The sequence below is a fragment of the Chamaea fasciata genome, unplaced genomic scaffold (assembly GCF_029207755.1).
Source record: "Chamaea fasciata isolate MVZ Bird 193981 ecotype frontalis unplaced genomic scaffold, bChaFas1.0.hap1 SCAF_15, whole genome shotgun sequence".
NCBI lineage: Eukaryota > Metazoa > Chordata > Aves > Passeriformes > Sylviidae > Chamaea > Chamaea fasciata.
In genome coordinates this window covers 14,758,644-14,786,636 of record NW_027094100.1, presented here as the reverse complement: position 1 = coordinate 14,786,636, position 27,993 = coordinate 14,758,644, and the positions used below count along the sequence as shown (strand labels likewise).

At 61.3% G+C, this 27,993-nt stretch overlaps 1 protein-coding gene and 1 long non-coding RNA gene across 3 annotated transcripts; one reads left to right on the top strand and one right to left on the bottom strand.

The window, feature by feature from the left end:
* Positions 1–12: 12 nt before the first annotated feature.
* On the bottom strand, positions 13–5,204 carry LOC136297224 (uncharacterized). The gene is made up of 3 exons (XR_010723109.1): positions 5,103–5,204; positions 1,141–1,213; positions 13–358 (listed from the first exon to the last, which is right to left on the bottom strand). It is a non-coding gene; the product is annotated as an uncharacterized lncRNA (long non-coding RNA).
* On the top strand, positions 4,167–17,515 carry ARHGEF37 (Rho guanine nucleotide exchange factor 37). Of its 2 annotated transcripts, XM_066196997.1 has the most exons (14): positions 4,229–4,387; positions 5,136–5,551; positions 6,480–6,683; positions 7,050–7,173; positions 7,437–7,584; positions 8,278–8,477; positions 9,029–9,159; positions 9,970–10,074; positions 10,712–10,822; positions 11,452–11,781; positions 12,427–12,555; positions 12,900–13,095; positions 13,517–13,689; positions 13,960–17,515. In XM_066196997.1, the coding sequence occupies exons 2-14, from the start codon at positions 5,348–5,350 to the stop codon at positions 14,167–14,169; spliced, it is 2,265 nt and encodes a 754-aa protein (XP_066053094.1). In that variant the 5' UTR covers positions 4,229–4,387; positions 5,136–5,347; the 3' UTR covers positions 14,170–17,515. The 2 variants fall into 2 exon arrangements, with proteins under 2 accessions (XP_066053093.1, XP_066053094.1); XM_066196996.1 differs by lacking the exon at positions 5,136–5,551 and having other exon boundaries at positions 4,167–4,387.
* Positions 17,516–27,993: the final 10,478 nt, after the last annotated feature.

Below are 27,993 nucleotides of genomic sequence, written 5' to 3'. Positions count from 1 at the left end.
TGGGTGGTGGTGATGACGTGGCAGGAGCAGAAATCCCACAAAGTCAGGCAGGGGGGAGATGGGTATTGGATCGGTGGAAATGAGTAAGCAGCAGAAACCACCAGAATTTTCTGAACTCTTCTCACTTTTCTCAGGTCTCGTCACCTCCTTGCTGCAGGCAGAAGGGGCTCAGTGGGGTCCCCCTTTGGGCAGGGTGTGTGACAGGGTGTGGGTGGTCCTGTCGGGGCCTGGACACATCTGTCCTTCCTCCCAGAGCTGCAGGATGCTGCAGACACGTCTATCTGCATTCCAGCTCAGGTGCCCATGGATTGTGCACACCTCTGCATTCTCCGTGCTGGTCCTGAGAGAGCAGGATCCTCTGTCAGGGCAGAAATACGAGTATCTCAGAATTCAGTGCCCTCACACCAGCCTCTGGCTCTCTCTTCGAGCTGTTGTCACCCCCAGCTGGCTCAGCTGGCTACAGGGATTTGTGACAAACGGGTGAAAGGCCCAGAGTCACCAGCCTTGGGAGAGAAATGGAGCTCTTGTGGTAGGAAAAGCAAGGCAGGGCAGCAGAGTGGAGACAGAAGGGCCACAGAGGCTGGTGGATGTGAAAATTCAACTACAAAAACATGGATCCAGGAGGTTTGTGCTGCTGCAGCCTCAAAGAGGCCAAGAGGGGCTGAAGCCTCCTCCATGAAGGAGGCCTCTGCGAGGCCCATAAATAACCCTCTTGGAAATAAAGAGCTGACTCTTCACTTATTCTGCCTAGATCAAATCCTATCTGCTTATTTTTAGGCTGTGCTCTGCCTCGTGGGGCGGGCATGTGGCTGGAGCCTGCAGCTCCATTTCCACCTGCCTGGGAGCCCTGGCCGAGTACCTGCATGGGATTATCCCCAGCAGGCAGGCACAGCCCTCCTTCCCTCTTAAGCACATTAGCTGGGAAGGGAAGAAGGAAGAGGAAGGAACGACACCCCTGTGTTTTTTCAGGAGCTGCTCATGCTGGTGGCAAGCTCAGCAGGATGAAAACCTTTAATTTCACAGGCTTTTTCCTCCTTCCCAGTGGCTGGAGCTGCACAGCACACGCAGGCAGTGGGAAGGCAGGCAAAGTCCACTTCCAAGCCCTGCTGTGTGGGAGGAAGTTTGGTGATTAGGACGCACCTGGGAGCACATTCTTGAGCTGCTGTTTTTCTCCCCGTGTTTTCCTTTCCATCCCGCGGTCACCAGGTCCTTTCTAGTTGGGAAAGAAATCCAAAGAACAGTAAAAATGGACGAGATTAAATAGAGGAAATGTAACTTTCCTGTACAAGCCTGCTGCTGGGAGACGAGCCCCCCGCCTGCTGTTATTAGGCAGAGCCTGAACTGTCGTGCTTGGCATGGCTGGGAGCTGTGTTTATTTTCTGAGCAAGGCCCGTTTAATTCAAAGCTTGTCTGGAGCGTTCCCAGAGAGCCCCCTGATGGCTTTAGCTTTCATCCCGATATCCTGAGCGTTGATGTTTGGAGTAGCCGGGAAGAGGCAAAACAGCAAGAGGCTTTGCAGGAGCCAGCAAGGTCGGGGTGAGGTGTAGGGTGGAAATAACCCCTGCCCAGGGTGAGGTGATGCCTTCTGCCTCCCACCCACCTCCCTCTCCCCGAGGCTTTCACCACGTCCTGTTTCGAGCCAGAACACAGCACCATCATCAGCCCCTGGGCTGAGGCTGTGCTCGTCACACAAGGAGTGTCACAGGGGATCGAGTCCCGCCAGCCTCACGGGGTTGGGTTTTTTTCTTAAACGCTGCCAGAGGAGGGCTGGCAGAGCGCTCCTGCCGTGGCAGGGGGTGTGGAGAGGGCTGGGCAATGCTGTGCAGGTGGCTCACCCCTGCTCTGTGAGAAGTTTTGCAATGGGGTTGCACAGAGCTGGCTCCGCTGCAAGAGAAGCCAGTCCCGCCTCCCTGCACGGTCCCACACGTGATCCCACGGGAGATCCCACTCCCTGCCACAGCCGGCCAGGTTTGTGTTGGCAGGGTGGGAGCACACCCAGCTGGGTGCCAGGGCACAGCCCACCCTGCTTGGCTTCACCCCAGCACAACCCTGGGACACAAACACTTGTGCTCGACCAGCCGGCGCCTGTTTGTTTTCCCGGTGTAAGGAGAGCCGGGCCAGGGCAGCCAGCCCACTGTCACAACTCCCGGGGAGCCCTGGAGCGGTGACAGCGCTGTCACACCGCTCCCGGGGCTCCCTGAGCCAGCCAGGTGAGGCGAGAGGAGCCGCAGCCCCAGCCCAGGGCTGCTCGGGAGGTGTGCGGTGCCAGCAGCAGGGCAGGAAGGAAACAGCGTGTGCTGAGGGAAGGAGCTGTCAGGAAGGAGGACAAGCCCATCCTGCAAGGAACTCGCTGGAGTCAGGCTATCCAGCCTCTGAAAAACCGGACTGGAACGGGAAATATGCCGGGGGAACACCCGAGGTGTGAGCTGGCCGGGGAGGGGCTGGGGGTGTTGGTCCTGCCTGATGGGATGAAGGGCTGGGGGAGGAGGGAGCTCTGCCCCGCCGGGATTCCCTCGTGGTTCCTGTCCTGCGTCACCCACAACGTGCTGACGGGGACCAAAGCAGCTGTGATGTGTCCTGATGCTTTGTAGGACGTGGCGGTAAAAGTTCCTCCCCAAGGATGGAGCTGAGAGCTCCTGGCATCAGAGCAATGCCAGCCCAGAGGGATTCTTGCTGCTTCAAAAAGCACCTGGGCAAGGACTGCTGCCACCTGCAAGGGAGGAAGGACATCTGTGTGCCCAAGGCCAGCTCATGGCCTCTCTGCCCAGCCATGTGTGGGTCCCTCCTGTGACCATGTCACTGCCATGTGGCACACACCAGCCTGGGAATGACCCTCCCGGTCATTCCGGGGGGGGCTTTACCCCAGCCAGTGTCATGGTCTTCACTTGGGGCCCCAAGATCTGCACCCAAGCTCTCCGTGGGCAGGATGGGATGCAGGCAGGGGGACAGGATGGCCTTTGTGGCACCAGCACTGGCTGGACACCAGTGGAGCAGGTGCTTGTGGGTCCCTGTGCTGCCCATATCAGAAAGAGTCCCCCAAAGGGGCCCAGAGGGAAGGGCTGGAAGTGCCAGGGAGCTTGTCCTGGCCCGTGAGGAATTTTGGATCCAGTCACAGACACTGCCTTGTCCCGCATGAGTCACTTAAAAAGTCAAGAGTCCTTTTCACAGTGACACTTTCTGCACACTGTGTGTCAGCCTGGAAAAAAGCCCGGTGCTGCCATCCCCTCCCTGTGGTCAGGACAAGGGAACAGCCTCTCAGCCTCTCTCTTCTCAATGGCTTGTTTATAGGGACGCAAACACCTCACCAAGCAAAATAAAAGAAAAAAAACCAACTTCATGCCAAGGAGCCGCTGGTTCCCCATGCCCTAATCTTGGCAACAGCTTCCTCGGTTATATTTTCATTTCTGTTTTCGCTGCCCCTTTTCCCGAGGCCGAGCAGCTGGTAAGGCACGGCAGAGCAGCGGGGCAATGCTGGGGACACATTTGTGTGTGTGACACAGGGCCTGACCTTGGCACAGCACGGCGGGAACCCTGTGCGGGTGCGGGTGGGCTGTGGGACCACCAGGGCATCCCCGGGGCTGCGCATCGGAGCCACAGCAATGCCCGGGAGATGTGGGGGAACCTGTCCTTGTTATTCGTGGCAAGGGCCAGGCGGTGTGTCCCCTATTCTCCCGGTGTGTCCCCTGATCTCCTGGTGTGTCCCCTGCTCTCCCGGTGTGTCCCCTGCCCTCCCGGTGTGTCCCTGCAGGTGTGTCCCGGCTCTCCCGGTGTGTCCCTGCCCTGCCGGTGTGTCTCTGCCCTCCCGGTGTGTCCTTGCAGGTGTGTCCCCTCTCTCCCGGTGTGTCCCTGCCGGTGTGTCCCCTGCCCTGCCGGTGTCCCCTGCCCTCCCGGTGTGTCCCTGCAGGTGTGTCCTCTCTCTCCCGGTGTGTCCCTGCCCTCCTGCCGGCACAGCGCACCGGGGGTGGGATGGACGGGGGTCCCAGGGAGGGCGGCACCGGGGGCCGACACAGACGGGCTGTTCTGGCGGATGGGAGCCCGTCCCGGTGCCGGTGCCGGTGGCGGCGGGGGCGGTGCTCTCGGGGCCAGCCGGTGCCAGCCGGGCCGGCCGCCAGCCTCCCCCGCCCGCCGGGCGTGCGCAGGGACCGCCCCGCTCCGCTGCCACCGAGCGGCTGCGGCTGCCGCGGGCCGGGACCGGCGGGACCGGGCCCCCCCTGAGCGGGATCAGCCCTGCTCGGGGTCATCCCCCTGCTCGGGATCATCCCCTGCTCGGGATCATCCCCTGCCCGGGATCCCGCCGTGCCCGCCCGGTGCGGCTGCGGTGTCACCGCCCGCGGGAGCGGCAGCGCGGCCGGGCACGGCGACCTGCGCAACCCCGCCCGCTGCGCAGGTGAGAGCCGGGGCCGGGGGTTTCGGGGGGCTGAGGTGGAGCTGGGCTGGCTGAGGAGCGGGGGTGACGCTCCTGGGGCGCGGTGGGAGCTGCGGGGCCGGAGCCGGCGACCCCCGTGCGCGGGTGTCGGGGAGGGCCGGGCCGGTCTCCGCGTTACGGACAGGGATGCGCGGAGCCCCCCGTGGGGACAGGGACAACCGGAGCCCTCCTTGGCGACAGGATTGCCTGGAGCCCCCCGTTATGGCCAGGGATACCCGGAGACCCCCTTGGGGACAGGGACAACCGGAGCCCCCCTTGGGGACCGGATTGCCTGGAGCCTCCCCGTTATGGACAGGGATACCCGGAGCCCCCCGTTATGGACAGGGATGCCGGTAGCCTCTGAGGCAGCGGCGACAGCTCAAATGCGGGAAGCTGCCGGGCAGGAGGGGGGCTGGGAAAGCGAAACCTGCTCCTGCGCTGTCTGCCTGCTCCAACGCTGCCCAGAAATGCCGCGGTTCAGTTTTGCACTGTCCCCTTGTCCCACTGAGGTCTCAGGCCAGGGGGGTGAGGGGGAGGCAGCGAGGTTTCCGCAGCCTGGGGAAACCCCCCAGAGCAGCTCAGTGCTCGGGGGATGCTGCTGCAGGGACCAGGGACACCCCAATATTGGCATGTCCTGAGCTGCAGGGCACCCCTCCAGGGCTCGGGGGGGTGTCTCAGATCGGGGCTTGCCACCTACCTGCACTGATTTGGGGTTTTGCTGTCACCCCAGGCAGAGGACACTGGGTTTGCCCAAGAGTCCTTGATGGGAATCCTTCTGCCTGGACACCCCGGAAGCACCCAGAGGGGTGCGGAAAAGTCTCCTCCTCCCCGTGTCCCATCGCAGCCAATGCCATCTCACAGGCAGGGGAGGCAGCCAAATCGCGGAGGGGAGGGCTGACACCTGGCAGGGTGACACAGCCCTGTGGGGCACGTGGAGGTCCGATGCCATCTCACGTTGCTGCTGTGCCAAGCCCAGCTCTCCGCCAGCACAGCGGTGGGCATGTGCCACGAGGAGACCTCGGCCCTGCCCATGACTCGGAGCTGCTTCAGCCACTTGTTAGCTGGACCCGGTGGGGACAGGGAGAGGGGCTGCAGCCTCCGGGGTGGGCACCTGGCCTGCTGCAGTCTGGCTGTGGAGCTGGGCAGGTAGGGCAGGGCAAAGTCTGCGCTGCTGCTGCTGCTTGTGCCATCTGTTTTTTATCCTGCCAGGCCACCTCTGCCTTGCCTTTGCTCCTCTCCTCCTCCGCAGGCAGGCAGGAGGCCTGGCAGCATTCCTGCCCCGGCCGGGGTCTGGATCCAGCCCAGCTGTGCCTGTGCCCGTGTGGGCTGTGCCACACCTGTCTCTCTCAAGGCCTTCCTGCACTGTTTGTGATGCTGCTCATCCTCCCTGGTATCGGTTAGAGCACAGTGTGTTTCCTGAGAAGAAAACATCAGGAATCAGCTGGGATTTTCCACGGCAGAGGGGAGAAGGGAGCACGCCGTGCCACGCAGGGCCCTGGCATTGCGTACCAGGGGCCGCCAGCGCGTCTGGCAGAGGCAGCAGCAGCTCTGCCCACTTCTCCCCTCGTCCCAGTGGCTTTTAAAGCAGCTCTTGCTGTCACAGAAACATCTCTTGTTCCAGCACTGCAGAGCCACTCTTTGTATTTTGAACAGGACCCTTGAATGCCAGGCAAGGTGCCAGGCGCCGACAGCCAAGGCAGGGAGGGAACAACTGGCCCTGGCAGCCAGGAGCTGCAGTGGAGGTGGCAAACCCTGCTCTGCCCATGGGGACAGGTCCCTGCGCTGTCCCAGTGCTGGGTGGCAGCTGCTGGCACCTGGGGGCCCCCTTGCCTGCACCCCAGCCCCACATGTGCGTGTGGCAAGTCCCTGCCTGCCACACGTGGGTGTCTGCAGCCAGCCCGCTCCTGCCTGGCAGCACTTCTGGGCGTTGGAGTGTGCTTGTAAATGCAGATGGGTTGAGTGTCCCCTGGGGTTGTGCTGTGGGGTGCCCCAGGCACTGGGGAGGGAGCACGGGCACTGAGCTGGGTTGGGCACCAGAGCAGCAGTCCCAGGGCTGCCTTTGCCATCCCTGCAGTGCCCTGCTGAGATGGCGAGCGCAGAGCCCGACCCTGAGGACGCAGCTGAGGCTGAAGAGGCTGTGTACGAGGAGATGCCCTGTGACAGGATGGAGCTGAGCCAGCGCCTGGCCGTGGAGGAGCTCATCACCACCGAGGCCAGCTACGTGCACAACATCCAGCTGTGCGTGTCGGATATCCGGGCACATCTCCAGGAGAAGCAGGTGACACGGGGCACCTCCCCCTTCCCCGGGGGCTGGGGACTGCAGGGTGAATCTGTCCAGAGCTCTGAGATGCCCAAATCAGCACAGGTGCTCCTGCCACCTTCCTGTGCTCCCCCTCGCCAGCCAAGGCCTGGGGTTGGATGCACATTGGGTCTGGCCCAGTGCAGGCACTTTTACTGACTTTAACCCTGTCCTATTGGGAGCCCAGACAGGTCTCAGCATTCTCAAAGCCTCCCAAAGCAGAGCGTGGCTCCAGCTCCAGGGGTGTCCCACGGGGCAGAGAGAAGGGCAGCTGGAGTGCCTCTAAAGCACCTGCTCCACCTCTGTTCTATTTGGCTTAGCCTGGGGCATCTTTGTTCCCTTCAGCTGCCTGAGCTGGACCTGGAAGGACTCTTCTCTAACACCGACGACATCCTGCATGTCTCCAGAAGGTTTCTGAAGGGTCTGGAGGCCACGGCCGGCCTGGGGCAGGAGCAGCTGCTCTGCATCAGTAAGTGGTGCAGTGCCAAAGTGCCCACCCGTGTGGGGGGGTGTGCCAGCCCAGCCCCCTGCCCTGACCCCTCCTGCTCCTGCTCAGCCTGCAGACAGTGATGGGGACAGCACCAGGCCCGGCTTAGCAGGGTGCCTGCGGGATAGAGCCCTGCCCTGGCACACTTGGCATTGCTGCACTTCCAGCAGGCTGGGGACAAACCCCTGCCTTCCCTGAGCCCGTGGGAAAGCAGCCTCCTCTCCAGCCCCACTCTCCTTCCCCAGGCACCCTGTTCCAGGAGTTCAAGGAGGAGATGGAGACTGTCTACAAGACCTACTGTGCCAGCTACGACCACGCCCTGCAGCTGGTGGAGAGCTACCGCAGGGACCCCCGGCTGCAGGAGGAGATCCTGGACACCCTGAATGCCACCGTGTAGGTGCCTGCTGCTGAGCCACCACCTCCCTGTCCCTGTTTCACATCCTGGCTTTGTCCTTCTCCTCTCTGGACAAGCTGCCTGCGTGGATCTGTGTCACCAGGCCGGGTGTCATATCATGGCCACCACCTTTGTGGCATTTCCTGGTGTAATCCCTGGCAGCCTGTCCTGGACCCTTGGTTCATAATCTTTTATGATGGATCCCAGAGTAAGGGATGGGTGACATCCACAGCTGCTGCCTCCCTGATCCCCAGGTTGACCAGAGAGACACAGGCTGGCCCTGGGGGACATGAACCATCAGGGGGGTCACAAACACTGTCAGAGGCAGGAGAAGCAGGAGTGGCAGCGGAGGAGCTCCTGGGATTTGCTGCTTAGGGCACAGGTGACGTGATTCCCAAAAGAGAGATGCGGTCCCTGTGGGTGGGAAGGGAGACATTCGGCCAACACCCTCCATCTCTGCTGCCCACAGAGCCAGCTCTGATCCCAGGGCTGGACAAGCACAGGGAGGCAGGACACCCCCCCAGGGCTGGCACTGCCCTCGGGGCTGGCACGGGCCAGGGCTTCACAGCCAGAGGAACAGGGGTTCCCAGCCAGAAATGCCCCACAACATCTGGGCTGCTCTCCCCCGAAAAACACTCCCAGAGAAGCTGTGGAGGAAGGCAGCCCTGCACAGCAATTCCCCTCTCCATCAGGCCTCACACGGGAGCGTCAGACCTCAGCTTCTTCCTGGTGATGCCCGTGCAGAGGGTCACCAAATACCCTCTGCTGCTGGGGAAGATCCTGGAGAACACCCCGAGCAGTACCAGTGCCCACTCAGCCCTGCAGGCAGCGGCCCGTGCCATGGCCCAGGTCAATGCCAACATCAACGAGTACAAACGGCGCCGGGAAGTGGGTGAGTGCCCGGGGGCTCGGTGTAAGGGCAGCGCACAGCACCCAGCCCAACCCCAGTGGTCTCCTGGGCCCCAATTCCCACTTAAATCACTTCAAAGCTCTCTTGCCCTCCACTTAATCCCGCCTGGTGGAGCTGCAGACTCTGTGCAGGCAGCTCCTGGAACTGCTCTGCTCCTGTAAACACCACCCTGGGCAAGACCCGAAGGCTGCAGGAGCAGGGTGGCATGGGGGGCTGAGGACAAAACCAGTCTGTCCACATTCCTGGGGCTGGGCAGCAGGGAATAACAGTCCTGCCCTAGGCATGGGAGAAATCAGGCCCCCCATAGATGGGAGCTCACCCTTCTTTTTGCTTTTCCTACTCCTTTCCTTCTTTGATGTGGCTTATCCTGTCGATCAGCCCCTTGTGCTGCTCACCTTCATTGCCTGCTCAGCCACGAACCCGCCTCTCCTGATCTTTTTTCCCCTTATTCCTTCCTGACGTTTTCCCCCCTATTCCTTCCTCTTCTGATCTTTTTTTCTCCTCTATTTTGTGTCCTGCCACCCCTGAGGCAGCCACCAAATACAACAAGGCCGAGCACCTGACGCTGCGGGACCGCCTGGCGCGCCTCAACACGCACTCCATCGCCAAGAAAACCACGCGCCTCAGCCGCCTGCTCCTGCACGAGGCCGGCATCGTGGCCAAGGTGGGCAGCCCTCTCCCCCTGCCCTCACCTGCTGCCCCTCCTTGGCTCCTTTCTGGGGCGTTTCGCTGCTCCTGAAGTGCCTCAGTAGCAGAATGGGGAGCACAGAGCCAGCGTGGGTTGGGGTGGCTGGTGCTCCTTTCCTGATCCTCCATCATCCCAAGGATCGGAGGGATAGCAGGGATGCAGGGACACACTCCCCACCCCAGAGCATTGCAGGGCAGCACTTTTGTCGCTGTAGGACACGAAAGAAAGACTCCAAATATTTCAGAAGGCAAAGAGCTTTATTTTCTGATTCTTACTACCTTTTATCAGGTGTTCCCATACAGACTTCACATGGTTGGTGAATAGGAACGACACCTCTCTGATCCCATGGGTTAAACCAAAGAAACAGCAAAACACCACTTGGAGAAAGATCGTTTTGAGAAAGGAGAGTTGTTTGCAAAGATTATTTTGAGAAAAAACTTTCTTGAGTAATTTTTCCTTGGGAAAAAGTCAGTAGCTGCTAGCAGGCTAAAATCTCTCAGACCCAGAAATATCAGGCCCACACACTTTGGCCCCCAAAGGACCTACAGGATCCTTGGGACCCCCCCAGCAAAAGGAAAGACACCCCAAAAGTAAAGAAAAGTGTTCCCCAGCACCACGACCACACCAAGAGCCTTGTTGCTGCCTGCACCTTTCCAGCGTCATGGAGCCCCTCCAGGGTCTGCCCCGCCTGTCCCAGCCCCGTGAGCCCCGGGGCTGCTGTTTCAGCCCCCAGTGACGGCCATCAGCCCTGCCCATGCTGGTGACAAGCTGCCTCTTCCCTTACAGACTGAGGACAAGGAGTATGACGACCTGGAAGAGAAGTTCCAGTGTGTGGCATCCAGTGTGGCCACGCTGAAGGAGAACGTGGCATCCTACCTGGGCCATTTAGAGGTAAAACCTTGACCCACCGGCCAGGGCTTGGCCCCAGCCCCTCAGGAGCTGTTCCTTGGGATTGTGGAATGCTTTCAAGCCCTTTGGAAACTAGGAGCTGTTGGGGGATGTTCAGGGATTTGCAGCTGAGCTGTTGTGGCAGGGAGTTGCACAACATCCAAGGATTGCTCAGGTCCAGGGGAGTTTAAAGCAAAGCCGAGGCTTTGACAACACTGTCTGAGCTGGTGTCATTTGAGAATAATCTGTCCTTAAACTTATCATTATTTCAAGGTCTTAAATGATTGAAAAGGCCGGGCGTTGTTCAGCCTGGGAATTCTGGCTTTAATAATGTGTGTAAGACAGAAATATTCCCCAGATCAGCCCTGACAACGAATTGCCCTTCTGAAATCACCTGGGTCAGCAGCTGCTACGATTTTCTCATGGAAATCCCTCGGGGCATCTGAGGAAAATGAAAATCTGAGCGCTGGCAAAACATGCAATCCCCAGACACAGCATGGTCAGGAGAACCTCGGGAAGGGGCCGAAGGTTCAGCAGCAAATCCGGGGCTGGAAAGACCCTGCAGGAAAAGATCGACAAGGGCTGCCCGCACAGGATTGTTGGGAAGGAGGGAAGGAGTGTGCCGCTTCCTCCCTTGCAGGCGTTCCTGCTGCCCACCCCACACCGCTGGGACCTGCAGATGGACGAGGGACCCGCCCAGCAGCAGCGCCGCCTCTCACAGCTCCTCCAGGGCACCGTTTTCCCGGAGTTTGTGAGTGCTCCTTCCCTGCACATCTCCTGCAGCCCTCCCACCTCTTGCCAGGGCACAGCCGGGAGCTGAGGGCATCCCGGTGTCCCCACAGTCCCCCAGAGCCCAGCTTGGCAGGCAGAGCCAGGAGCGGGTAAGAAGATCCACCTGCAGTCCCTGACACGTGAAGCAGCTCCAGGGACAAGGGAGGGCAGGGACAGAGACACGACAGCAGCAGCAGCACAGCTCCTGAGCCCATCCGGGGCTGGGATGAGCTGCAGTGTCTGTCTGATGTGCATCCAGGGAGATGGGGACCAGAGCAGAGCACCCCAAGGCAGGGCCAGAGGGGCCCTTAAATGGGCTCTGGGCAGGGATATAGGGAGAGAAATGGGGAGAGACTCAGCTGAGACCGCTCTGAGCCACGAAAGGGTCCTGCCCTGCTGTTTCCATGGAGCACAAGCTTGGAATTGTGTAGGGAACGACTGCTCCCTCCCAAGGGTTTGAGTTGGTTGGCATCCTGTGTGTGTCCCAGGTGCTGCCCGCTCCACACCAGCCCCTCCAAGACCCCCAAACCTCTTCCCCCGTGTCCCTGTGCTGGCAGCTGCTCCTCTCTGGGGGCCTCACGTGGCATTTGGGGCTCTCTCCCCTCGCAGAAGCAGCGTGTGGACAGGCTGGTGTGGCAGCCCCTCTGCAGCCTCTCAGACATGCTGGAGGGGCCGCAGCAGCTGGTCAAGAAGCGCCTGGACAAGCTGCTGGACTACGAGGAGATCCAGGAGAGGAAGAGCGAGATGGGCAGCGTGAGCTACGACGAGGAGGCGGCCATGAACACCTACCTGGCCATCAATGACCTGCTGGTGGCCGAGCTCCCCCACTTCAACCAGGTGGCCCTGCAGCTCCTGGGGCAGATCCTGCGCTCCTTCAGCGCTCTGCAGCTGGACTTGGCTGCCCAGGCTCTGCACCATGCAGAAAAGGAGCTGGAGCGGGTGAGTGGGGCCCCTCAGGAACATGAGGTGAGCTAGGACTGCTTTCTCCAGGTTTGGGAGATCTCTCAGGCATCAGGGTTTGCTGTGGCCCAGCTGCCCTTGCAGACACACATTTGGAAGCATCTGGAAGGATCTCACTTCATTCCTGCCTGGGGAAAGCCGAGTTTTCTCTTCTGCACTGTCAGAAACTGTCCTGCTTTCTGTTTGTGGACTCTGCTGGTAATTTATTGATGTGCAGCTGTCTGAGAGATCAGTGTGAACTCAGGGCTCCTGAGAGCCCCGTGCCAGGAGGGCAGGGAGGGGAAAGGCAGCTCCTTCCTTGGCCTGGGGAAAAGCCTTCCCCAACCCCATCCCCTGGGAGATGTGTCCCAGAACTCCTCACTGTTCGGGACTCTGAGCCTGATGTTTGTAAATACTGAGAGTGTGGGCTGTCAAAAGCCCTGGGGTGGAGCACAGCCCTGGCCTGAGCCAGGACCAGGAGGAGAACAAAGTGCAGCTCAAAGCCAGAGAGGAGCACCTTTGATCCCCTGTGCAAGGTGGATTTAGTGGTCAGGTCTGGCCTCTTGCTTTCTCACCCCTTTTCTTCCTCCTGCTTCCCTTCTGCCCCTCCCCAAAGCCCTCCCTGATCCCAGTGTGTCTCCACAGCTGCCCCATGGGCACATGGCCCTGCCCAGCTTCTGGAAGGTGGTGGAGGACACGCTGCAGCAGTCGGGGGCTCAGCTCCGTGCCTTCTGCCAGGCCTTTGAGACCGTCACACCGAGCCCTGGCGCACAGGTAGGGGCTGGGCAGGGCACGTCTCACCTGGATCAAGAGGGAGATGGGACTGTGCCTTCCCAGTGCACAAAATGCCCTTGCTGGGGAGGCTGCCTCAGAACGCGGCCCAGGGGGTTGCCACAGTATTTCCCCCGAGCCCCTGAGAGCACCTGGCTGGGAATGAAACAGCTCAGCTCTGCTGGTTCTGGCCACTCATCTCCAAAGCTGGGGGTGGAGCAGGGAGTGTGAAGGAGTTTCTCCTCTGAACCTGTCCCTGGGATGTGATCCTGCAGAAAGGAGAGCAGGTGTACCTGGAGGGCCTCAGCACCCCGTGTGTCTCACGGAATGCTCCTGTGTCTCACCAGCCTCTGACCCCTGCTGAGGAGAGGAAGGTCCTTTCCCTCGTGAGCAAGCACGGCCCAGACAAGCTTTACCAGGTGACCAGCAACATCAGTGGCAGCAGAGACTTGGACCTGACCTTGCTGAGGGGACAGATCGTGGCCCTGCTGCAGAGCGCCGACACCAAGGGCAACACGAGCAGGTGGCTGGTGGATGCTGGAGGTACTGTGAGCCCTGTGGGCAGCCTCTCCTCACCCTGCCACCAGATCCACCTGAATCATTTCCTTATCCTGGATGGAACAGCAGGCTGTGGTCTCCCGGGTGCTCCTTTGCAGGCTGTGCTTGGCCCAGGGTCACCTCAGCTTTGCCATCAGCTGTGAGGTTCAGGTGTCCTAACTGATTCCCCACGGGAGCACTGGTGAGGTGTCATGGCTGGGAAAGGAGAAGCCATGCACACAGAAATATATGGAATTCCTATTTTGGCTGGGATTTCTCCTGGATATCCCCTAGTGATGGACGAGTTGGAGCAGGGCTGCTGTGCCATGCCAGGCAGCAGCCAAAGTGTCATTCCTGTCTCCTGCAGCCAGTCCTGCAAGTGCCAGGCAGCAGAGCCCTGTGACCTCTGTGTGTCCCTGTCCTGCAGGTCCCCGAGGGTTTGTTCCTGCTGCAAAGCTCCAGCCCTACAGCCCACCACAGGTCCAGCAGCCTGGGATGGACCTGCTGACCCCAGACAGTGGCACAGAGAGGAGGAGACATTCCTATCAATTCCCTGAAGCTCCCAGGCCACAGGTGGCCACCTTCACCGCAACCTTCCAGGTGAGAGTGGGGGACATCCCCGGGGCCATTTCTAGCAGCCCCACCAGCTCCCTGCTATAGTCCTTGTGTGGGTGGGAAGGTGGACCTGCTTTTCCAGGTGTCCTCCTTGCTGGCACCAGGGTGGACAGGGCAGGAGAGCTGGCCTCAATGTGTCCCTAGTCCCTCCATCCACGGCACTGCTGAGCTGCCCTCTGAGAATTACCTGTCCTGCCACATCCTTCCCCCCTTAACTCCCAGCTTCCTCCCTCCTTCCTCCCCTGCCTTCCACAGGTGGTCGCCGGCTTCTCCTTCGCAGCCAGGAGCCCGCAGGAGGTGACCCTGCAGGCAGGGCAGCCCGTGCTGGTGCTGGAGCCCCACGACAAGAAGGGCAGCACGGAGTGGAGCCTGGTGGAGGTGAACGGCCAGAGGGGCTACGTCCCCTCCAGCTACCTGGTGACCGTCCCCGTGCAGGACCCCGCGGGCTGGAGCCTGCCCGTGTGAGCGTGGCCAGCCCACACCGAGGGCACAGGATGGGAGCAGCCAGCTTGGCACCTCACAGGAGATGCTGGAGAGAGGCTGGGAAGGTGGTGGGAGGCACCTGGGGGACAGGTGATGTGAGCACGAGGATGGCACTTGGCCTTTTGGCAGGAGGTGACAGGTCCCGTGTGGGTGTTGGCGCACAGCAAAGCAGCACCAGGGAGTGAGGGCAGGCGGCTGCAGATATCCACGGGTTGGCTGGAATCCCTGCAAGTGGCAAATGTGTCCTGGGGGTGATGAGGCAACGTCGTCCCTGGCGAGAGCGGGATTGAGCGGCAAAGGTGCAGCGCTGCAGAGGGGTCCTCAGCCAGGCATGGGGCACTTGGACACCTGGGCACTGAGCACCTGGGCACTAAGAACCTGGGCGCTTGGGCACTTTAGGCATTTGGGCACTGGGCAGATGGGCACTGAGCACCTGAGTTCCTGAGAAACTGGGAACCTGGGCACCTTAGAATTTGGCTACCTGGGTACCTGGGCCCCTGAGAATTTGGCTACCTGGGTACCTGGGTACCTGGGCCCCTGAGAATTTGGCTACCTGGGCACCGGAGCCCTCGGGCGCAGCGCACTGTGGCAGGGCCGGGCTGCGGCCGCCAGAGGGCGCCCCGCACCCGCTCCCAGTGCCCGCTCGGCCCGTACTGGGAGCGCTGGGGCGGGTTCGGGGCTGCGGGGTTTCGGGGCTGCGGGGGCACAGCCCGGGGACCCCACACCGCTCAGGGGGACGGAGATCGCCACTGCCGCGACTCCCGGGGCCCCCCGTCCCCCTACGACCCGCACAGATCCCCGGCGGGTTGGCACAGGTCCCACGGAAGGGGTTTTTGGGAAAATCAATCCGTGCTGGTCCTGACCTCAGGCTCGGTTTGAGAATGGAGACAGCCTCCCTCCACAATTCCCGAGGTATCCCAGCTCCGTGCCTCAGCTTCCCCGTGGCTGCACTGTTAGGAGATGCTGATGGGGTTGAGGTGGGCAGGCGTACCACGGTGCCACAGGGGACTTGGGGAGCCCCCCGGGACTGGCACGGCACGCTGCCCATCCCTCACCCGCCGCGGGCACTGGGGCACCCGGCTGGCGTCGCCCCGGCTGCCCGGGGCTCCTGGAGCTGCCCACATCAAAAGTGCCCGTGCCGGCCGGCGAGATCTGGCACGCCGGGCACTGCCCTGCCCTGCCCACGCCCGGCCACCCACGGGCTCCCCGCGGGCCCCAGGGCGGCCGTGGCTGCGGGCTGGGCAGCGGGGCAGGGCTGGCCTGTCCTCACCCAACCCTGAGCAGGGGCCAGGCGGGTGGGGACAGCCCCCAGGCACTGCCCTGGGGTGGGGCTGGGGTCTGGTTTGGGACAGAGTGGGGCTCACCCCACTCCTTTGTACCTGTGGGGTGGTTGGGGTGCAGCCACCTCTGCCCAGGTTGTCACTGAAAGCCCCGAGGTAATGCTCAGCTACACAAAACCTGGGAGGGGACAGCAGTGCCCGAGCTGGGGACGTGTCCTGGGGATGCTCCCGGCCTGGGGAAAGGCTGATGGGTTCCTCAGAAAGGGACAATGAGTAGGATGGGGGACGAGGGTCATTGAGCAGAGGCTGTGTGTCTGTGCTTGCCCACCCAGCCCAGGCCCTGCAGGCACAGGGCTCACACCTCCAGCTCCCTGCAGATGGCTCCTCTGGATTTTTCCGTCCCTAATCAAACCACATCAGGTCGAGTTTCCCTACCGAGCCACCTCCCTGCCGGCTCAGTGGGGTGCGCGGGCAGTCAGCCCTGGGCCAGGCGGTGGCAGCAGTCGGGCAGGTCCTGCCCCACAGCCCTCGGCGCCTGAGACCCTTTAGAGGGTTAAAAGTGATGGTGGCACAAGGAATGCTGAGGCTGCCGCTGCCTGGGCCCCGACCTTCCTGCTGGGCTTGACTGGACATCCAGCAGCGGCCGGTTGCTGCCAGGAAGAGGGAAATGAGTTCCTGTGGCTTCTCCAGTCTTTGGATCCCACGTGCTGAACTGGGCTCGCCCCCAGTCCTGCTGCCAGCCTGGATGGCCAGGGGACCTTTCCCCAGGGGGTCTGTCCCCAGGACAGGGCCTGGCACTTGACTGCAGGACGTGCATCCTTCCCTTCTCCCAGGAATTCACCCGAACTCACGGCGCTGCTGCTGCCCTGAGCCTGGAAGTGCCCTATGGAGTCACGGGAGGGCACGGGGCTCTTCCAGCCTAAACATGAGGGGGGATAAAGGGCACGAGTGTGCCTTTAAATAGCCCGTCAAGGACAGGCTCTCCCAGGAGGAATGCTCTGGCTGGCCCGGTGGAACATGCCTGTGCCTGGGGGCACCGGGGGACAGCCGGGCAGGGCCGGCTGCTGCCCGGGAGGGCAGGTCAAGGTTAGGCACGGCCCTGGCCCGGTGCCACCGTGCCATGGCTTGGCACCGGGGAAACAGCCGTGCCAGCCGGGAAATGAATGCCAGGCAGGGGTTTGCCGTGCCCGGGGCTGATCTGGAGGTGACAGCGGAGCCAGGCAGCCGCTGCTGTTTGTGACCTGCCCGCCAGCCCGCGGGGAATCTGGCAGCGGCGCTGCCTGGCTGCCGGAGGAGCCTCCGGGACAGCTCCGGTTGTCCCAGAGCGGCTGCTGCGCTCCTGTCCGGGCTGATTCATATCCTGGACGTGCAGGCATTTGGATATTGTCCACCCCGCGGGGTGTGACAGCGCGCGGCTGTGTCCCCAAGGCGCGGGTGCCAGCCCAGGACGGGGCGGCTCCGGCTTTGCTCCGCGTGGCTGCCGCTCCCTGGGGACACAAAACACATCCCAGGTGAGATCCCGGGACGGCAGGAGGATGGCTGAGTGCCCAGGTGTCCGTGTGGCCATCGGCTGTGCTGGGGCACCCCCGGGGCAGGGAAGTGTGAGAAAAAGCAGCCGCCCCGCAAACCCGAAGCCCAGGCTCTCAATCCCGGACCCATCCCCTCACCACGGGGTGCAGAAGGGAATGGGGAGAAATGGGTCAGAGAGGGGAGCCAGGAGGAGCAGGGTGGCTGCCCTGGGCTGAAGGGCACAGCCAGCCCAAGTGGCTTTGGTCACGGAGCTCAAGTTCCCTTCAATGCCCAGGCTGAGCTGGCTCCGAGCAGAGGCAGCCCGTGCTGCAATGTTCCATGTGCAGAGCAGGGTGGCCCACGAGGAGCAGCCCGAGCCCCCGGCCACCCCCGTGTGCCCGCCGGGAGCAGCGTGGCCCGAGGACGGGCTGAGCCAACCTGGGACTGTGCAGCAGGAGGGGAGGTGTGAGCAGCAGCGCTCGCTCCAGGCTGGTGCAGCTGGCACCTGAATTGTCTAATAAAGTGTGAAATTGCTTTCATGCTCTGCTACCTTTGCTGAGCTGGACCGTCATTAGGGCCCCCCCCTCGCCGCCCGCACCGGCTGCCGCCGCGTCCCGGCGCTGCCAGCTGAGCCCCGGGGCTGCGGCCGTGCCTGGAACAGCCCCGCGGGACACCGGCACCCTGTGCCTGCCCCTGGGGGCTCCCCAGCGTCCCCTCCCTGCCCCTCAGCCGCGGGACGGCGCGAACTGCTGCGGGGGCGTCACCGGGATGGGGGATCCCTGCCGTGGGGATGGATCCCTGCCGTGGGGATGGATCCCTGCTGTGGGGTGGGATGGATCCCTGCTGTGGGGATGGAGGTGGATCCCTGCCATGGGGCTGGGCTGGATCCCTGCCATGGGGATAGATCTCTGCCGTGGGGCTGGATCCCTGCCGTGGGGTGGGGTGGGATGGATCCCTGCCTTGGGGCTGGATCCCTGTCGTGGGGCTGGATCCCTGTCGTGGGGTGGGATGGATCCTTGCCGTGGGGTGGAATGGATCCCTGCCGTGGGGATGGATCCCTGCTGTGGGGTGGGATGGATGCCTGCCGTGGAGATGGATCCCTGCCATGGGGCGGGGATTGGAACCCTGCCGTGGGGCTGGGGCTGCCCTTACCCCCCGGGCTGCCCCGGGGCTGTGGGGATCAGCTCAGGTCGCAGCCCTGCCCTGCGGCTGTGCTGCTGCCAAAACCCTGCCCTTGCCCATCAGATCGGGCTCCATCCGGCCGTGCCCGGAGCCGCCCCGGACCCTCCCGAGGCTGCAGAGAGCTCCCACCTCGGCAGGGACAGAGGGACAGCTCTCCCCCCCCCCCCCCCCCGGGTGGGTGACGAATTGCTCCTGAAGCACCTGGCTGTGCACAGAAACTGTTCTCCACCTCTAATAACAATAATCAATCTTCCTGCTCTGGGCAGGGGATGTGCAAGGTTTTCCAGGGCTGGGGAGCTGCTGGGGCTGGCAGGGGGATTTTGGGGGGGCTCCCCTGAGGGGACACAGAAGCCTCTGCTCCGGTGGTGGCTTCCCTCCTGCACTGCCCACCAGGAGGGCAATCCATGACCAGGTACACCCTGCCAGGGGAAGTGCCAGCTCTGGGGGCTGTGCAAATCGTGATTTTGGAGGGAAAAGCAGGTGGGAGCCCAGGCCTGGCATGGGGCACAGGGTGCTCCCTGTTCCAGAGGGTCCCAGGGGTCCCCATGCCAAAGGAGCTGCAGAGTGAGGCCCAGGAAAAGGGATTTCTGCAGCGCTCAAGATACTTTGCCCCAAGGAAGTGGTGCCACGTTTTTCCAGCTACTGATAAAGTTAAACCCTTGATCTGGTTAAAGATTTAGCCCACAAGGCAAGCCCGGGTAGGACAGCAATGCTGTTAGTGCCACTGCCTCGGTGACACTTCAGTTTTTTCCTGATATCTAACCCAACCCTTCTCTCTGTCAGTTTGAGGCCATTCCCCCTGTGCTGTCACTACTGGAGAAAGGGAGCAGCCAGGGGAGTGCCCCCTAACCCAGCAGCATTCCCCAGCCCTCCTTCATTGGCATTCCTCCTCTCCCAGCCTGCACAGCCTGTTCCCCAAGTGTTAATTGGATTACATCCCCCAGAACTGCCAATGCTTTGGGGACTGGAGCATCTGCACACACCACGGGCAGCCTGCTCCGTGCCTGCTCCTGCTCAGCCCTTCCCGTGGGATGCACCAGCTGCAGGGAGGGAAAACAGAGCCAGCAACCACAAGGCCAGGTTGGTGTGGAGGTGCAAACGCCCCCCATTGCAAAGACTCGCAGAATGAAGGGGATGGAGTCCAGCCAGGAACCCCAAGAGCTGTGGGAACCCCCTTGGTAAGGTCTGCAGCCATCCAGAGGGGCTGGAAAACATCCTGCTCCCCTCAAGGCCTCGCTGTGTCGGGCACTCCACACAGCCCTTCAAGGCTGTTCCTTCAGCCCTGCCCAAAGGAGGAGATTTGTGGGTCTAAAATCTGCCTCTTCCACGCTGCTCCCGACAGGAGCTACACGCTGCAGACACGAAGCCTTTTGTGAGCCCGACCGCATCCCGGCCGGGATTTACCTAAAACAGCCCCGGGCAGGAACGGCTGGGCGGGGATGTGGGGGGAGAGGGAGGGAGGCTGCCTGGTGTTTGTTTTTACTAATGAAGCCCCATAATCAAATCATTTCAATTTTAATTGTAAAGCCAGCAGGCAGATTTCTGTCTCCAGATGGGACGTGATAGGAATAGTTGAAGGCTGGGCACGTTCTGCCACTCACCTTAATGCTCTGAACGAGGCAGCACTCGGGAGAGCTTGGGAAGAGCCTGGTCCCCCAGGGATGAGGATTTGAGCTGGAATCAAGACCCAAAGCCTCTCTTGCTTTGTTGACCCAGGGAAAGTAACCCCTGGCAAGATGTGCTGCACCATTCCCAGGTCTGAGCGGGAGCTGTTTTCCCTGCTTTCATCTCCCAGCTCTGCCAGGATACATGAAATCTATTTGTGGCTTCCACTTACCATCTCATTTTTTTGGGTGTTTGGACTTTGGGAAAAGAGGAAAATAAAGAAACTGGGTCATTTTCTATTTATTTGGAAGAGCTGAGATGTTAACCCTGCAGCTGCTCAGAGCTCTGCTCGTGTCTCCGTGGGACTGGCAAACTTGGAACAAGTGATGGGGGAGAAGAGAAACCTCCTCCTCAGCAAAGAAAACGGGTCTGTTTCCCAGCTTCTTGTTCAGGCTGGGGGGAACTGGGTGCAGTGGGATTGCTCTCCCAATCTAAAGCAGTTCCCTCGGGCAAAACACATCAGTTTCTTTCTTGTGCTGAAGGAATGGAGTTGGGTTGCCCGGGAGTGATTAAATCCTCCAAGGAGAGGCATTCTCTGCTGCCTACCAGGCCCCAGCAGTCACCCAGGGGTGTGGGGTGGGCACAGAGGGATGTCAGGGAGGGGGAATAACTCCTCCCCACCAGAGAGGTTTGTTTCTCCCAAAGAGGATGAGGCCAGAGGCACAGGGTGATCCAGGCAGGTCAGGCCAAGTATGGAATACCTTGTGCTCTTCTTTGTGCCTTCCCCACAGCCATAACGGGGCAGAGCTCAGCTCTTATCAGGGCTGGCTGCTGCTGCTTTCATCTCCTGGAGCTGCTGCCCTCCCCATGCCCACAGTCCAGCTCCCAGAGCTGACAGCATTTCTGGAATCACCTGGAAGGGATCCAGGTGGGGAATGCCAGGCACAGAGCCGCCACCAGCATCCCTCTGGCCGGGCCTCTTCACTCTTATCAGCTCTCCCTTTCCGTGCCTGAGTCATCAAGGGACAAGAGCATCAAATCAGAAATAAAGTCATTACCTCGCTAAGCAAATACAGATGAAAACCTCACTTTATTTTTTTGAAATCGGAGCCCTGGCTCCTGAGGGCTTGAAGTGGCACCTTCCCTCTGCCAGCCTTCCCTCGGCTGGGTCTGCTCCAGCCCCAGGGACATCCTGGCTGAGGAGAGGAGGGAGAGAGGGGAACTGTCCTGGCAGTCCATAGATTTCCTGGCATGGGGGAGCCCCGTGCTTGGTGCTCCCTCACTCTGCTGGCTCCAGCTGCGGGAACTGGGCACATCCAGTGGGAGTGACAACCCTTTTGCCGTCCCTGTGCCACCCATCCCTGCTGCCAGCACAGCCTCCTTTCCCCCAGGGCTCAGGCCCACGTGTCTGTGGCTCACCCTCCCCATCTCAGCGCCAGGATTCTGCTCTTCTCCCTCTTTTTATATTATTTTTTTTTCCCCACCGTGTCCAAATGGGAATTAAATTGAGGCCACTAAACTCATTTGTGCTCGCAGCCGTGCCGGGGCTGCAGGCAGCGTTTCAGCCCCGGCTCCAGGCTGGGGCTGAGAACTGCAGTGTGCCGGCTCCTGCCGCCGTGCCTGGCGTGCCCCTGCCTGCCCCACGGCAAGGCAGGGCTGGGCTTGAGCCCAACCACACCAAAACATGTGTCCCAGCAATTCCATCCTCGTGTGAGCCGCGCTTAGGGCAGCGCTCAGCCCCAGCTCGCGCTGCTGTGGCTGCGCCTGACCCGCAGCCCCATCCCTGAGGCTTCTCCCCCTGCAGCCCTGTGGGGAGGTGATGGAGACAGGCTGGGCAGATTCCCACACAGCCTGGTTTGGCCTCAGGGACTCAGGCAGGAAAAGGGGATGAGCTGGAGCCAGGGAGGCGGCTGTGGGACATGCAGGGCAGGGGCTGGGGGTGCCGGTGGCCCTGGGGTGTCCTGCCACCCCGCTGGCCCTCAATGACCCACTGAACCAGGCAGTGCCACCGCACCAGGGCTTGTTTTCATCAGGCAGGAGCAGGAGGAGGAGGAGGGATGCTGGCCATGGGTGAACTTGCTCCCCTAGCACGCAGGAAAACGTCCCTGGAAGTGCCTGAGGACAGCAAAGGAGGGCAGACCTGAGCGTGCTGGGAGGGAACAGCTGCTGGGAATTTAAATGACCGCCCGTGAATGCTGGTTTTGTTTTGTCCCAGCCATGGCTGTGCTCTGCCTGGGCCAGGCAGCATTCAAACCCTGCTGCTCACGGGGCTCTGCGCATGGAGCTCCTTTGGAAAAGCCAGGGAGAAACCTGAGCTTGACAGGAGCCCCGGTGCAGCACCCTGACCCTGCTCTGGAGAGAAACCCGTGCAGGCAGAGCCGCAGCAGCAGAGATGTGCAGGAGCTGGGGTGGGCTCCTCCCTGCGCCTCCAGCCAAGCTTTGTTCCCGTCTGCCAGAAGGAAAAGTGATGGAAAGAGAAGAGAGATGGTCAGGAAGTGAGCGAGGTGTGCTTCCTGCATCCTTCCCGCATCCTTCCTGCACAATTCCTGCACAACTCCTGCACACTTCCCTCTCCCCCTGCCCGATGGACCCCGCCGTGGGGCTGGGCAGTACGGGCAGACTTTTCCAGGGACAGCCAAGGGATGAAGCTCCCAGCTCGCCCTGGAGCCCGGGACATGGAATGCTGCCCCGTGACTCTCCACGGCTCCCTGGGGAAATGGAGATGCTGCCAGGCACTGTGGTTTACAGCCTCAGCCCTGCCAGATCCATGCCCTGAAAATCTACTTTGGTGGGGATAAACAGGATTTCTTATTCCTGTTGCTAATGTGATATCAGCACGTTGCAACACAGATGTTTTAATAACACATAGTTCTTTTAATGAAGGGACTTAAGCTAATTTACTTCCCCACATTTGTATATGTCCTATTTGCTCATTTATTCATGCAGTAAATGAAATTAAAGTTACTAAACGTTTAGAAAATTACAAATACACCAGAGAAGTGCAGCTGTGTGTTAGAATAAGGAGCAGGAGCTGCTTTCCTGGCACAGAGGCTGCCCAAGGCACGTGCTGCTGGCTGCTTCCTCCTTTCCTGTGCAGCCACTCAGGCTGGAGGGAAGGGCAGCCGAGCACTGCCAGACCCCATTCCCAGGGATGCTGACAGTTGTGACAACCACTGCATTTTTATTTTTGTCATCCCGCCAACGCCGCTCTTTAGATCAGCTTTTATTAAAAATAAATAATGCTTTTAAAGCTGGTGCTGGGGCACCAAACTGTGACAAAGGCCAGGGAGGCAGTGCTGCGGATGATTAATGTGATTTTTCCAGTGAAATACTGGGGCAGTTCTCCTGTGCTGACGGGTGTGGGAAGGATGAAGGCACTGGGTGTTGTTCTCAGCCTGGCATGCTGAGCACAGGTCTGGCCGTGGCCTCACCCTCTCCCAGGCTGGGCTTTGTTGGGCACAGGTCAGGCAAAGGCCAAAGGGATGTTGAGGCACAGAGCCCTCCCAGCCCTTGGATGTGTCCATCCTTTCTTTTCCCATTATCCCCTACGCCTGCCCCCAGCAGGCCTGGCCAGCCCAGCCCAGCTGGGTGGTGAACACAGCTCAGTGTGAGAATGAGCAGTGAGAATGGACACGGAATGTCCCCTGACACACAGCCCACACCCTGGGGATGTCACACATCCGCCGTGTCACCAACCCTGGGCAGGCCCGTGCCAGGCACATCTGCACAACATATGGAGGCTTCTCCCACATTGCAGCCTCCAGATGAAGGTGAGCAAACCTCCAGCACCTCGGGAAAACCCCCAAAGGCTGTGCAAGGCTGGGCTTGCTCCCCCTGGGCAGACTCACCCCGCCCAGGCTTCCCAGGAAGGCACACCAGTCCTTCCCAGTCCGAGCACTGGTGCGATGTGGGCACATCTGCCTATGCCCATGGCCATGGGCACTGGGCTGCAGCTCCAGCCCCAGCTGAAAAACCCCTGCCACGATCGAGGCTTGAGGCTGGAGGGCTGCATCCTCGCTCAGAGCTTGTCCAGGCCGTGCCCAACACCTGAACTTTCCCCGCTTCCAGCTCACGGCAACCAGCGGGAAAAGCAGCCAGCAAAACCTTAGGCAAACATTTTGGGAATCCAAAAACCTCACTCTCTGAGCGCAGTCCGGCTCAACAGCTCGGTGGGGAACGGCAGGCAGTCGGTGTGCAGATGGGGAGGCAGAGTCGCTGCCCCGCGCAGCTCCCGCTTACCTGCTCGGCCAGGGAAAGGCGCTGCCGCTCGCTGCTGCCCTCCCGTTATCCCTCCCCTCCCCTGCCTTTCCAGGCCAGAGCGTTTCTCAAACTGTGCTTTATCCCATCCCTGCCGCTCCTTTCCCAGCGCCACCAGCGCCGCTAATAATAACAGCGCTAAATCCTGCCTTGTGCCCCGTCCCACCGCTCCGAGCCCCCGAGCCTGCGCCCTCAACACCACGGAACGCGTGGGCAGTGAATGAACGGCACACCGCTCTCTCCTCCTCCCCCAGTTGTGCAATTCGGGCTGTTGGGATGCCATCTCCAAACCACCCCCCCCCCCCTCAACTCCATGCTCTCCGCTCCTGGGAAACTCGTGCCCATCCATCCCTGTGGCAGGCGGAGGAGCGAGGCGGCTGTGTTCTTACCTCTCGCCGGAGCCGGGAGTGCGGGGAAGAGCTGGAAATAGCCCTGGCTGACACAGATACCTGTGCGGAACAGCAGGGGCCTGCACTTGCCGTGGTAATTGCATACTGCATGGCGATGAGTCAGCCGGAGCCCCGCTCGGGCAGCACGAGGCTGCCCTGCCTCCCGCACCGTGCGGGCAGCGCCCGCCGAGCGCAGCCCGGGCCCCGTTGCCGGGGAAATTGATGCTCCCCCCCCCCCCCCCCCCCGTCCTCTGGAAGGGGGGCCCAAAGCACAGGAGAAAGGAAAGGATGGGGATGAGAGCATCTTGCAGCTTTTTAAGCTCTCGAGATGCTTTCAAGTGCCAGGGAGGCTGTGCGAGCTGTGATTTGCTGCATTATTTCTGTTGCTATCCCTGCACGGGGAGCTCCTGTGTGTGCAGAAGAGCTGCTTGCAGCAAGTCAGCATCCAAACACTGCCTGTTCTGAGCGGGGGCTGAGCCCCACAGCTGCCACCAGACACAAGGGACCGGGGGCCACCCTGGGACCAGCCCTCAGCACTTCCCGGGGTCTCTGGAATTGGTTTATCTCAGCCATGGGAAACCAAAGCAGCCCGACACCAAAGCCGCGTCAGCTCACCCCGAGCTCCTCGGCAAGAAAGCCCCAGCAGCAGAGCTCTCCATCCTCCTCCTCCTCCTCCTTCTCCTGGGGCTCAGGGGCTGCCTGGCTGCCGGCGATTGCACTGTCAGGACATGAATAAATAATCAGCCGGCAAACTTCCACCAGGGAGCTTCGTTTCCTCTCCTCCAGTGGTGCCGGCTGCTCAGAGAGAGAGAACCAGGGGAGAGCAGCTATTCCCAGGAAGAGGGGCTGGAGGGGGTGGCATTTCCCCAGCCGGGTTGGCGGCTCCCCAAGCTCCTCCACAGCTGACTTCACCTTCCAGAGGGATTGAGGGGGAGCAGGAGGAATAGGTAAAATCAATGAGAACCTATTTGGCGGGATAAAAGAATGTGGGTTTATTTATAGCACTGGCTGGAGCTGAAGTGTCTCCTGCTCAGGGAGACACTGCCGAGGAGCAGCAGAGCAGTGTCTGCACAGGGCTGGGAGTGCATCAGTGCCTGCTGCCCACCCCCAGCATCCAGCCCCACTGAACCCCCAGCTCCCCAAAGTGCTGAGGGTGGCTTTGCTCACCAGCCTGGCAAGGGGGGAACACCTGCAGAGGGGTTTCTGCTCTAACAGCAGTGTCTGTGCTCAGGGGGTGCCAGGAGCTGAGCACCAGCCCCTTCCCACCACTCGTGCCCAGCCAGGGCTACAGGAGCTGGGGACAGTGGTGGCCAGTCACTGTGGGGGCTGCTCAGAGGACAGTTGGTGACAAGGGAGGAGGGGGTGCTGCGGGATGGAGGCCCAGAGACAGACAGAGCCAGCCTGGCAGGCTGGGAGTCACGAGCCAGGAGATGCCCATGGACATCCCTGCCAGCAACAGCTGCTTGGGGAACAGTAAGTCCTTGCTCAGCAGTGCTGCAGATCCAAAACGTCTCCCTTCACTGCTCACTGCCTTGGCCAGCTCTGCTGGTGCAGGAGGATCAGGACCTGCTCTGGTGAGCAGGGATGAGGCAGTTAAAACAGAGAAAGGAAGAGATGCACCCAGACTCTGAGCAGCCTCCAGGGCGAGGCAGGAGGAGTTGCCCTGCTCGGAGCCATCAGCAGAGGAGGACGAGGCCAGCCTGGGTCTCAGCCAGCCACCACAATGCCCCTCACTCCTCCCGGGAGCAGCTGGCAGCAGGATGGTGGGAATTCAGGAGACACCTCAGCTCCTGGTGCTGTCCTGCCAGACAGGGATGGGCAGTGAAGGGAGCCCAGGCAGCACCACTGGCACTCAAGGCAGCTGAACAGGCAGGGATGAGGCACGGGGGGCAGCGAGAGGCCAGTGGGGTGACATGGATGGGCTGTGACAGACACTGCCGGCACAGTGTGAGACCTGCCAGAGCTGTGGGAAAGCCGAGCTCAGGCAGGGTGAAAGGGACACGAGGGACACGAAGCGGATGGTGCCAGTCCCATGGCTGGCTGGTGCCCTGTGCCAGGCTGCTCTGGGGCAGCACAGGGGGACACCCACCCTGCAACAGCAAGGGGAAGGCTGGGGCTGCAGGCTGGGATGTCAGGCAGTGCAGAAGGAGCAGTGCAAGGTCTCTGACAGCGTGTTCTTTCCCCCAAATGAAGCGAGGCATAGGATGAGCCGAGTGCCCTGGGCTGCTGCCAGCCTCTCATCCCCAGGCAGAAGGGGCCGGCTGGCCCTGCTGTGCCAGAGCAGCCTGGGGAGGAGGACAGGCTGCTTCAGCTGCTGTGGGTGTGCTGCTTCCTTGGACAAATGAGTCACTGAAAGTGCCATAAGGAGTCAATGGGCATCCTGGTCCCCTGCTCAGCCCACACAGCTGGTGGGCAGCGTGAGCCATCATGAGGGAGCCTTCCCTACCCTCCGCTGCCTGGGCTCTGCCTCTTGCTGCGGGAAGTTCCCATCTGTTTCAACCATGCATCCACAAAACCCCCTTCTTGCTCCTTTGCCACCACATTTGTCTCCTCCTAGGTTTTCCTCTGCAGTAACCGTGTGGATTTTCCTCCACAGCACGCTGCAGGCTGCAGTTTGGGAGAGGAGCAGGCTGCAGGATGGGGCAGGCTGGAGCCCTGTACAACATCCCCCCGCACGGGTGCATCCCCCCAGCCCTCGGTGCTGGCCCCAGGCTCCTCTGAGGGAGCTGCAGCAGTCTGTGCTCCAGGGAAAGAGCTGCAGAGAGCCTGGCAGGTGGCCCAGGGTAGGGAGGGACCCCTCCAGGAGAGGGGCCTGGGGGGCTCTGCCACAGCACAGGCAGTGTCCATGGTGTCCAGGTGTGCCTGCAGGAGGGCTTTGCTGGCACAGTGGGACAACACAATGATGCCAAGGGAATCTGGAGCAGGAATGGCAACCTTTGAACTACCAGAGGCTCAGCCCTGCTCCCTGGACAAGCTGGACCTCAGAGCCAGGAGCCCACGCAGCACCCACTTGCCTTCAAAATCTGCTTTTGTTTCCTAGGGGCCTCCAGCCCCAGGGGCCACTCCCTCGGCCCTGTGGCAGAGAGGACATCAGACTTTCACTCCCTGCTGACCACGAAGCGTAACGGAGCCCTCCTGTCACCAGCTGAGGAGGAGGAGGAGGAGGAGGAGGAGGCAGGAGCTCCCAGGTGCACACAGCTAATGAGGCACAGAAAGCGCGGAGGGAAAGCAGCACTCTGTCCCTGCGCTCGTGACTTCAGGTGAAGGATGAGGCTGAGCCGAGCGCTGAGCAGGGCTGCGGGGAAGGGAAAAAGCAGAGCTCGTGGAGAGGAGCCAGGCAGAGAAAGTCAGCGAAACCCAGGGCACGGCAGCGCCGAGCGCTGTGCCCCGCGGGGAGCAGCCGGCGTGAATGGAGAGCGCTGCAGGGGAGGGCTCTGCGGGAGCCTGGGGACACCTTCCCCTTCAGCTGCCCCCAGCTCACCGGCTCACAGCCCTCAGAGCCTTTCCCCGGCCCCCGGCGAGAGCGGCCACCACGCCAATCCCCCCCTGGGGCTGCATTTCAGGCGAGTGCCAAGCGGAGAGTG

Excerpts from the sequence above, each read along its gene's own strand:
- ARHGEF37 (XM_066196997.1), top strand. The coding sequence starts at position 5,348 with ATGCCATCTCACGTTGCTGCTGTGCCAAGCCCAGCTCTCCGCCAGCAC. Across the intron at positions 9,160-9,969 it reads AGGCCGGCATCGTGGCCAAG|ACTGAGGACAAGGAGTATGA; the intron begins GTGGGCAGCCCT and ends CTTCCCTTACAG. Across the intron at positions 12,556-12,899 it reads CACCGAGCCCTGGCGCACAG|CCTCTGACCCCTGCTGAGGA; the intron begins GTAGGGGCTGGG and ends GTGTCTCACCAG.